Source organism: Anolis sagrei, chromosome 13 (assembly GCF_037176765.1).
Source record: "Anolis sagrei isolate rAnoSag1 chromosome 13, rAnoSag1.mat, whole genome shotgun sequence".
Classification (NCBI taxonomy): Eukaryota; Metazoa; Chordata; class Lepidosauria; order Squamata; family Dactyloidae; genus Anolis; species Anolis sagrei.
In genome coordinates, this window is record NC_090033.1 from 10,218,195 (window position 1) to 10,229,994 (window position 11,800).

The 11,800-nt window shown below is 33.6% G+C and overlaps 1 protein-coding gene across 1 annotated transcript; it reads right to left on the minus strand.

Annotated features, from left to right (window-relative positions):
- Nucleotides 1–1,904: 1,904 nt before the first annotated feature.
- AGTRAP (angiotensin II receptor associated protein) lies at nt 1,905–10,006 on the minus strand. Its single transcript, XM_060758756.2, has 5 exons — nt 9,818–10,006; nt 6,025–6,059; nt 3,630–3,741; nt 3,304–3,505; nt 1,905–2,206 (listed from the first exon to the last, which is right to left on the minus strand). Exons 1-5 carry the CDS (start codon nt 9,842–9,844, stop codon nt 2,079–2,081), a joined length of 504 nt encoding a protein of 167 aa, XP_060614739.2. The 5' UTR covers nt 9,845–10,006; the 3' UTR covers nt 1,905–2,078.
- Nucleotides 10,007–11,800: the final 1,794 nt, after the last annotated feature.

Genomic DNA, 11,800 nt, shown 5'->3' on the forward strand with positions numbered 1-11,800 from the left:
ATAAATATAATAAATAAATAATAAACATAATAATAAATATATAATTTAATTGCAATAAATATAATAAATAAATAATGAACATAATAATAATAAATATATAATTTTATTGCAATAAATATAATAAATAAATAATGAACATAATAATAATAATAATATATATAATTTTATTGCAATAAACATAATAAATAAATAATGAACATAATAATAATAAATATATAATTTTATTGCAATAAATATAATAAATAAATAATGAACATAATAATAATATATATAATTTTATTGCAATAAATATAATAATAAATAATGAACATAATAATAATAAATATATAATTTTATTGCCATAAATATAATAAATAAATAATGAACATAATAATAATATATATAATTTTATTGCCATAAATATAATAAATAAATAATGAACATAATAATAATAAATATATAATTTTATTGCAATAAATATAATAAATAAATAATAAACATAATAATAATAAATATATAATTTTATTGCAATAAATATAATAAATAAATAATGAACATAATAATAATAAATATATAATTTTATTGCAATAAATATAATAAATAAATAATGAACAATAATAATATATATAATTTTATTGCAATAAATATAATAAATAAATAATGAACATAATAATAATAAATATATAATTTTATTGCAATAAATAAAATAAATAAATAATAAACATAATAATAATAAATATATAATTTTATTGCCATAAATATAATAAATAAATAATAAACATAATAGTAAATATATAATTTTATTGCCATAAATATAATAAATAAATAATAAACATAATAATAAATATATAAGAATAATATATTTTATTGCAATAAACATAATAAATAAATAATAAACATAATAATAAATATATTTTATTGCAATAAATATAATAACTAAATAACAAACATAATAATAATAAATATATAAGAATAATATATTTTATTGCAATAAACATAATAAATAAATAATGAACATAATAATAATAAATATATAATTTTATTGCAATAAATATAATAAATAAATAATAAACATAATAATAAATATATAAGAATAATATATTTTATTGCAATAAACATAATAAATAATAAACATAAAATATATAAGAATAATATTTTTATTGCAATAAATACAATAATAATAATATAATAAATAAATAATAAACATAATAATAAAAGATATATAAGAATAATATATTTTATTGCAATAAATATAATAAATACATAATAAACATAATAATAAATACTATAACAATAATATATTTTATTGCAATAAATATAATAATAATAAATATATTTGAAATCAATATAATGAAATATTTGAAGTGAACATAAATGTAGTAATAATATCACGACAATATATCTGATTGTACTAAATATTATACTAAATATAGTACTTTTTGAAATAAATATATTTGATTGATTGTAATGAATATTATAATTATAATTATATATTTGAAAAAATAAAATAAAATATTATACTAAATAATACTACTAATACATTTGAAATAAAATAATAAATATAATAATAAAAACAATATATCTGAAATGCATATACTAATAACAACAACAATAATATAATATTTGAAGTGTCTCAAACCTGTTCCTGCGTGAATATTGATAATTGAATATTGATAACCTGTAAAACCAATGAGATCGATTACAATTCATCGAGAAAACGATGAGCTTGGCCCCGCCTCCAGGAAACCGTTAGCTCCGCCCCCTCGGAGGGTCACATGACCGTCGACTGAGACTCCGCCCCTTCCATTGAAACAGTCCTACTTACTTCCCATTGGAATGCATGATCTCCCCTACAGTTCCCATCATCCTGCACAAAACCCCAAACCCAAAACCCGAGGTCGAAATAAATGGAGAAGGAGGAGGAGGAAGGCACCGGGTGTTTATTGACGGTGGTAGAAAAATACAGGAGGAGGGAACGTGGTAACCGGGAACGTCTTTGGCTCAGAAACAAGCGGAAGGAGCAGCAAGTCAAGGGTCCCGAGGCGGGAAAGAGGGTCCGGCCGTCCACTCGATCCGGTCAGGGGTCTCCCCGGAGGCGGTCAGTAGGGCCGGGACGGCGGTGCTTTGCCGGACGACAACGGTGACACTTCGGGGAACGTTGCCGGACGAACGTCCGAGGCATCGATGGGCTGGTAGGCGCTGCAGTCCTGGCCCACCCCCAGCCACCCTGATGATGATAATAATAATAATAATAATAATAATATAAAATAATAATAATAATAAAATAATAATAATAATATATTATAATAATAATATAATAGTAATGATATATAATAATAATAAAGTAATATAATAATATTAGTAATAATAGCCATGTTGGGACCCCCCAAAAGGGCATCTAGTCCACCCCCTATTAATATTATAATAAGCCCACCCCGGAAAGGGTCATCCAAGCTCTGATGATAATAATAATAATAATAATAATAATAATAAACTAATATAATAATAATATAAAATAATAATAATAATAATAATAAATAAAATAATAATAATATATTATAATTATAATATAATAGTAATGTAATATAATAATAATAATAATAATAATGCAAAATAATAATAATATAAAATATAATAATAATAATAATAATAATAATAATAATAATAATAATATAATAATAATAATAATAATAATAATATAGTAATATAATAATATTAATAATAATAGCCATGTTGGGACCCCCCAAAAGGGCATCTAGTCCACCCCCTATTAATATTATAATAAGCCCACCCCGGAAAGGGTCGTCCAAGCTCTGATGATAATAATAATAATAATAATAATATAATAATAATAATAGTAATAATAGTCTAATGCTGGGACCCCCAAAGGGCATGTAGTCCACCCTCCTAATAATAATAATAATAATATACTATAATAATAATAATAATAATAGTAATAATAATAATAATAATAGCCTCATGTTGGGACCCCCAAAGAGCATCCAGTCCACCCTCCTAATAATAGTAATAATAATATACTAATATAATAAAATATACTAATATAATGATAATATTAGTAATAATAGCCTCATGTTGGGACCCACAAAGGGCATCCAGTCCACCCTCCCAATAATAATAATATACTAATATAATAATAATAATAATAATAATAATAATAATAGCCCAAAGGGCATGTAGTCCACCCTCCTTGAGGCAGGGAGGAAGACACAGTCAAAGCTCTGGTGATAATAGTGATCTGCTCGAGGTGGAGGGGGCCCCCAGAGATCATCTATCCATCCACCCCGTCCCCTCCCCTCCCCTTACCGAAGCGGAAGGCGTCCTCCCCGCCGCGCTGGCGGTACATCTGGTGTGCGAGGAAGCAGGAGAGGGGCTTGAGGAGGAGGCTGAAGATGGCCATCCCGTTGGAGAAGCGCATGAGGTCCTCCAGGGAGTCGTGGTCCCGGGGGTAGTAGACGCCGAAGTGGACGATGTCGGTCAGGATGGTCAGCAGGAGGCCCCACAGGAACTGCCAAGGGGAAGGGGAGGAGGAGGAGGGTCTAGATGGCCTCATGGGGACCCTCCTTCTGAGTAGCCCCCCCACACACACATAAACACCCCGCCGTCTGGGGTCTGAGGGGGGCGCAACCCACCATGAGGATGGCGTCCAGGGAGTCCCGCTGGGCCACGGCCCAGACACCCAGCGCCAGGACGGAGTAGTTGCTCCAGGTGTAGGAAGGCGGCAGCCATGGCTTCAGGCAGCCCCTAAGGGGGAAAACACCCATTAAAACCATCGCTGGAAGAGGGGAAACTCACACTCAGACAATCGTGCAAGGGAGGCTCCCTCACACTCAGGTAATCGTGAGAGGGGGACTCACACCCAGATCATCGTGTGAAGGGGACTCGCAGCCAGATAATTGCACAAGAGGTTCACAATCAGATAATCGTGCAAGGGGGCTCTCTCACACTGATGTAATCGTGAGAGGGGGACTCACACCCAGATCATCGTATGAAGGGGACTCACAGCCAGATAATTGCACGAGGGGTTCACAATCAGATAATCATGTGAGGGGGCTCGCACTCAGACAATTGTGCGAGGGGGCTCACTCACACTCAGGTAATCATGAGAGGGGGACTTACACCCCGATCATTGTGTGAAGGAGACTCACAGCCAGATAATTGCATGACGGGTTCACAATCAGATAATCGTGCGAGGGGGGCTCATGCTCAGAAAATCGTGCAAGGGGGACTCAATCACAATTGGATAACGTATGGGGGACTCACTTACAATTAGATAATTGTGAGAGGGGGACTCACACTCAGATAATTGTGTGAATTGGGGCTCACTCCTAACCAGATAATCGTGGCAGAGGGACTCGCTCACGATCATATAACCGTGCAAGGGGGACTCAGTCATACAATCATACAAGGGACCTCGCTCACTTGGATAACCATGCGAGGGGGAATCACTCACATTTTGAGTCTCCCTTGCATAATTATCCAAGCGTGTATCATATTTTCACATTATCAATTGTGCGTGGGGATCACAATCAGGTAATTATGCAAGGGGGACTCACACACGTGAGGGACCTCACACACTTGGATAATTGTGCAAGGGGCTCACCTCAACCAATCAGATAATTGTGCGAGGGGAGGGGTAATAAATGGATAATCATGCGAGGGGCTCACAATCAGATAATCGTGCAAGTGGGGAGTCTCTCACGGTCATATCATCATGCGAGGGACCTCCCACACTTGGATAATTGTGCAAGGGGGGGGGTAATAAATGGATAATCATGCAAGGGGCTCACAATCAGATAATCGTGCAAGTGGGGAGTCTTTCACAGTCATATCATCATGCGAGGGACCTCACACACTTGGATAATTGTGCAAGGGGGATAATAAATGGATAATCATGCGAGGGGCTCACAATCAGATAATCGTGCAAGTGGGGAGTCTCTCACGGTTATATCATCATGCGAGGGACCTCCCACACTTGGATAATTGTGAAAGGGGGGGGATAATAAATGGATAATCATGTAAGGGGCTCACAATCAGATAATCGTGCAAGTGGGGAGTCTTTCACAGTCATATCATCATGCGAGGGACCTCACACACTTGGATAATTGTGCAAGGGGGGGTAATAAATGGATAATCATGCGAGGGGCTCACAATCAGATAATCGTGCAAGTGGGGAGTCTTTCACAGTCATATCATCATGCGAGGGACCTCACACACTTGGATAATTGTGCAAGGGGGATAATAAATGGATAATCATGCGAGGGGCTCACAATCAGATAATCGTGCAAGTGGGGAGTCTCTCACGGTCATATCATCATGCGAGGGACCTCACACACTTGGATAATTGTGCAAGGGGGATAATAAATGGAAAATCATGCGAGGGGCTCACAATCAGATAATCGTGCAAGTGGGGAGTCTTTCACAGTCATATCATCATGCGAGGGACCTCACACACTTGGATAATTGTGCAAGGGGGGGGGTAATAAATGGATAATCATGCGAGGGGCTCACAATCAGATAATCGTGCAAGTGGGGAGTCTTTCACAGTCATATCATCATGCGAGGGACCTCCCACACTTGGATAATTGTGCAAGGGGGGGGGTAATAAATGGATAATCATGCGAGGGGCTCACAATCAGATAATCGTGCAAGTGGGGAGTCTCTCACGGTCATATCATCATGCGAGGGACCTCCCACACTTGGATAATTGTGCAAGGGGGATAATAAATGGATAATCATGCGAGGGGCTCACAATCAGATAATCGTGCAAGTGGGGAGTCTCTCACAGTCATATCATCATGCGAGGGACCTCACACACTTGGATAATTGTGCAAGGGGGATAATAAATGGATAATCATGCGAGGGGCTCACGATCAAATAATCGTGCAAGTGGGGAGTCTCTCACAGTCATATCATCATGCGAGGGACCTCACACACTTGGATAATCGTGCGAGGGGCTCACTCACCACCAGACAATCGTGAGAGGGGCGTTCACTCCAATCAGATAATTGTGCGAGGAGGACTCACCATGTCGTCAGCAGCCAATGCACCAAAATGATGGCCTGTGGAAAAGAACGAGGACCACAAATGCGTCAGATACTTCGCAGAGGTGTGTCTACACTGTGGGGGTTAATGCGGTTTGATACCACTCGATGCCAGACGATGCTGGAAACAATGGCCTCTTATGCTCCCCAGATTAAGGAGGAAGGAAGGAAGACTGTGTCCCAATGTGTTTTTCACGTTGACGTCAGTGCGGCATTCTTTCACGGCAAAGGAAAGGACTCTGTAGCTTTTCCAAGGACAGATAAGAAGCCATTGTGTTTCCTTCTGACATTACAATAAATAGAGGAATAATGAATAGAATGGTGGTGGCGAGGAATATAATAATAATAATAATAATAATAATAATAATAATAATGAATATTCCATAATTTAAATAATTATGCATACAATCATAATCTAATGTCATAATAATGAATATAATACATATAATAAAAATATAATATTATAATAAATATGACAATAATGATAATAAATACAATGATAATGAATAGATTGACATGAATATAACAAATATAATAATAAATATACAATAATAATTACAATATATAATACAATAAATATTAAATAATATAATAAACATTAATGAATATAATAAATAGAATGATCTAATATGATAATAAATATAATAATAAATAGAATGATGATAAATATAATAAATATAATATACCGTAATAATTATAATGTATAATATAATATAATAAATATAATATTAATGAATATAATAAATATAATAAATATACAGTAATAATAAAATGTATAATACAATAAATATTAATGAATATAATACATATAATATTAATGAATAAATATAATGATATAATATGATAATAAATATAATAAATATACAGCAATAATGAAATATATACTACAATAAATATTAAATAATATAATTAATATAATATTAATGAATATAATATATATAATGATCTAATATGATAATAAATACAATAATAAATAGAATGATGATGTATATAATAAATATAATATACAGTAATAATTATAATGTACAATACAATAAATATTACATAATATAATCAAAATAATATTAATGAATATAATAAATAGATTGATCTAATATGATAATAAATATAATAATAAATAGAATGATGATAAATATAATATACAGTAATATAATATAATAATATAATTATATTATACTATATAATAATATAATATAATATAATATAATAATATAAGTATAATATAATCAATATTAATGAATATAATACATAGATTGATCTAATATGATAATAAATATAATAATAAATAGAATGATGATAAATATAATAAATATAATATACAGTAATATAATATAATAATATAATATAATTATATTATACTATATAATAATATAATATAATATAATAAGTATAATATAATATAATCAATATTAATGAATAAATAGATTGATCTAATATGATAATAAATATAATAATAGAATGATGATAAATATAATAAATATAATATATAGTAATATAATATAATAATATAATATAATTATATTATACTATATAATAATAATATAATATACTATATTATAATAATATAATAAGTATAATATAATATAATAAATATAATATTAATGAATATAATAAATATAATAATAATCTAAGAAATATAATATAATAATAAATATAAGAAATATAATTTAATCTAATCTAACAATAATATAATAATATTAATACTAGCAATAATGTCCCCAAAAACAAATGTTACGACTAAATCGGGCTTGCCTTGGTCGCTGCAATTCATTGAAAGCAATGACTCACGGCGACTCAAAGGTAAACCATAAACAACATCCTATTTTCCTTGGGTCACTTCTGGATGCTTCAGCTCATTCGCACGGCCGGCCGGCCGGGGATTTATCAAGTTGCATCACACGAGGAAGGAAAGAAAGGAGAATCACAAGAATGCCTTGGGAGCCGCTTTCGGTTGAATTTCAAGGCCGCGCCAGCATCTTCCCCATTTTTGGACTATTTTGCAAAATGCAGGAATTTCCAAGCATTCGGCAGCTTTCGGTTTTTCCATTTCGAAATTGCTTTTCTAGCATTTGCATGGCGTACGGTGACCCCATTAATATAATAATAATAATAATAGTTATTGTTGTTATTACTTTTGAAAACTTTTCCTACCTCGTAACATTGATTTACAAGGACATGCAAGCTGTGCCCCTTATAATGGAGAGAGCGAAAGTAACTTCTCTAAAACCCTATGGGACAGCCAAGGTTTTTCCCCTCCATCCTGGTGCCTCGCACTAGGTAAAACTCACAATTATTAACTGCCCCCCCTGCACACTCGTTTTTAAATACTTGGTGCTTCATTGGTCTTTTACACAATTGTTGTTGTTGTTGTTGTTGTTATATTTATTTACACACTTCTGTGAGCCTTCCCTTATATGCAATCCCTTTGCACAATCCTGGTGCACACTCACCTTACACTTCCGTCAACTCTTCTCTTGTAGATAATCCCTTTGCACAATCATAGTGCACACTCTTCCATTGACCCTTCCCTTGTAGACAAGCCTCGTGCACAAATCATAGTGCACACTCCCCTTACTCTCTTCCATTGACCCTTCCCATGTAGACAAGCCCCTTGCACAATCATAGTGCACACTCCCCTTACTCTCTTCCATTGACCCTTTTCTTCCTGTGCACAATCATAGTGCACACTCTCCTAAAACTCTTCCATTGACCCTTCCCTTGTAGACAAGCCCCTTGCACAATCACAGTGCACACTCCCCTTACTCTTCCATTGACCCCTCCCTTGTAGACAAGCCCCATGCACAATCACAGTGCACACTCCCCTACTCTCTTCCATTGACCCTTTTCTTCCTGTGCACAATCATAGTGCACACTCTCCTAAAACTTCCATTGACCCCTCCCTTGTAGACAACCCCCTTGCACAATCACAGTGCACACTCCCTACTGTCTTCCATTGACCCTTTTCTTCCTGTGCACAATCATAGTGCACACTCTCCTAAAACTCTTCCATTGACCCCTCCCTTGTAGACAACCCCTTGCACAATCACAGTGCACACTCCCTACTGTCTTCCATTGACCCTTTTCTTCCTGTGCACAATCATAGTGCTCATTCTTCTAAAACTTCCATTGACTCTTCCCTTGTAGACACCCCCTTGCACAATCATAGTGCACACTCCCTACTCTCTTCCATTGACCCTTTTCTTCCTGTGCACAATCATAGTGCACACTCTCCTAAAACTCTTCCATTGACCCTTCCCTTGTAGACAAGCCCCTTGCACAATCACAGTGCACACTCCCCTTACTCTTCCATTGACCCTTCCCTTGTAGACAAGCCCCATGCACAATCACAGTGCACACTCCCCTACTCTCTTCCATTGACCCTTTTCTTCCTGTGCACAATCATAGTGCACACTCTCCTAAAACTTCCATTGACCCCTCCCTTGTAGACAACCCCCTTGCACAATCACAGTGCACACTCCCTACTCTCTTCCACTGACCCTTCCCTTTCCATGCACAATCATAGTGCACACTCTCCTAAAACTTCCATTGACCCTTCCCTTGTAGACACCCCCTTGCACAACCATAGTGCACACTCTCCTAAAACTTCCATTGACCCCTCCCTTGTAGACAACCCCCTTGCACAATCACAGTGCACACTCCCTACTCTCTCCCACTGACCCTTCCCTTCTATGCAACCCCTTTGCACACTTCCCTTTCACTCTTCTGTTGACACTTGTAGAAGACCCCCCTTTGCACACTCGTTGTTGCACGCTCACCTTGAGGTTGACAGAGGGGACCTCCATGGTCCTGGGCTTCCTTCTTGACTTTCTTTCTCTTTCTTTCTCTTTCTTTCCTTTCCTTTCTGGTCAGACCCGGGTTCTGCTTTGCTTTGCTTTTCCGCTTCTGCTTCTCTCTGCCTGGGGCTCCTCCCCACAGCCAGCCTCATGACTCCTTCCCCAGAAATTGAGCAAAAAAAGCCACAGCAGAGAAACTCCTCCCTCCACTCCTTCCTTCCTTCCCTCCAAGGGAAGAGGACTCACTCTGCAAGTGTAGACAGGAGGGGAACCTTAATGCGAATTAAAGCCCCCCCCCCTGGTTCTGGGTTTGAGTGCAGACAGAGTGACACTCTCTCAGCCTCAGGAAAGGAGGGCATCACTGACATGCTAAATAATATTAAATAATAATAATAATAATAATAATAAAAAAAATAGTATAATATTCCCATTTCAATAATAATAATAATAATAATAATAATAATGCTAAATAATATTAAATAATAATAATAGTATTATATTTAATATTATAATATAGTATAAAATAGTATAATATTCCCATTTCAATAATAATAATAATAATAATGACATTAAAATATTAAATGATATTAATTAATCGTAATAAATACTAAACTACTCCCATTTAAATTCTAAATAATATTTAATAATAATAATAAATATAATATTTCCATTTCAATAATAATAATAACAATGACATTAAAGTATTAAATATTAATAGTAACAAATACTATACTAGTCCCATTTAAATTCTAAATAATATTTAATAATAAATAAATATAATATTCCAATTTCAATAATAATAATAATAAACAGTATACTATTCCCATTTAAATTCTAAATAATATTTAATAATAATAATGAGGATGACATTAAAATATTAAATGATATTAATTAATAGTAACAAATACTATACTGTTCCCATTTAAATTCTAAATAATATTTAATAATATAATATTCCAATTTCAATAATAATAATAATAATGACATTAAAATATTTAATAATATTCCCATTTTAATTATTATTATTTACAATAATAATAATAAACAGAATACTATTCCCATTTAATTCTAAATAATGTTAAATAATAATATAGTATTCCAATTTCAATAATAATAATAATAATGACATCAAAATATTAAATGATATTAATTAATAGTAATAAATACTATACTATTCCCATTTAAATTCTAAATAATATTTAATAATAAATAAATATAATATTCCAATTTCAATAATAATAATAATATATAATAATAAACAGTATACTATTCCCATTTAAATTCTAAATAATAATAATAATAATAATATAATATAATATTCCAATTTCAATAATAATAATACTTAATAATAACAGGATAATATTTCCATTTCAATAATAATAATTTATAATAATAATAAACAGTATACTATTCCCATTTAAATTCTAAATAATATTTAATAATAATTGTACAGAAGTGTTTATAATAATATGCGTATAACTGTATTTATGTTTGCATTGGTTGCCCTAAGGCTGGAGCGGCCTAGCTGTGAGAAATGTGTTACCATGGAAACGAGGCAGAAGAGGAGGTGGGAGGAGCTTAGAGAGTAAAGGTTTTAAAAAGTGACAGTTAGAGTCAGTCAGGGGAGAAAGACTCTGAGAGAGCAGCAGAGTCAGTTTTAGACTCTGAGGAGTGAAGAAGTGAAGAGCCAGGTTTTAGTGTTCGTGAATAGTAGAGATTTCTTCAGCTGGACCTTAGGGAAGGCTGAGCGAAGGAAGATCGATGCTTTTGAGCTGTGGTGCTGGAGGAAAGTGCTGAGAGTGCCTTGGACTGCGAGAAGATCCAACCAGTCCATCCTCCAGGAAATAAAGCCCGACTGCTCACTGGAGGGAAAGAGACTAGAGGCAAAGTTGATGTACTTTGGCCACATCATGAGGAGACAGGAAAGCCTAGAAAAGACAATGATGCTGGGGAAAGTGGAAGGCA

Excerpts from the sequence above, each read along its gene's own strand:
- AGTRAP (XM_060758756.2), bottom strand. The coding sequence starts at position 9,844 with ATGGAGGTCCCCTCTGTCAACCTCAAG. Across the intron at positions 6,060-9,817 it reads TCCCCTCTGTCAACCTCAAG|GCCATCATTTTGGTGCATTG; the intron begins GTGAGCGTGCAA and ends TCTTTTCCACAG. Across the intron at positions 2,207-3,303 it reads GGAGGACGCCTTCCGCTTCG|GGTGGCTGGGGGTGGGCCAG; the intron begins GTAAGGGGAGGG and ends TATCATCATCAG.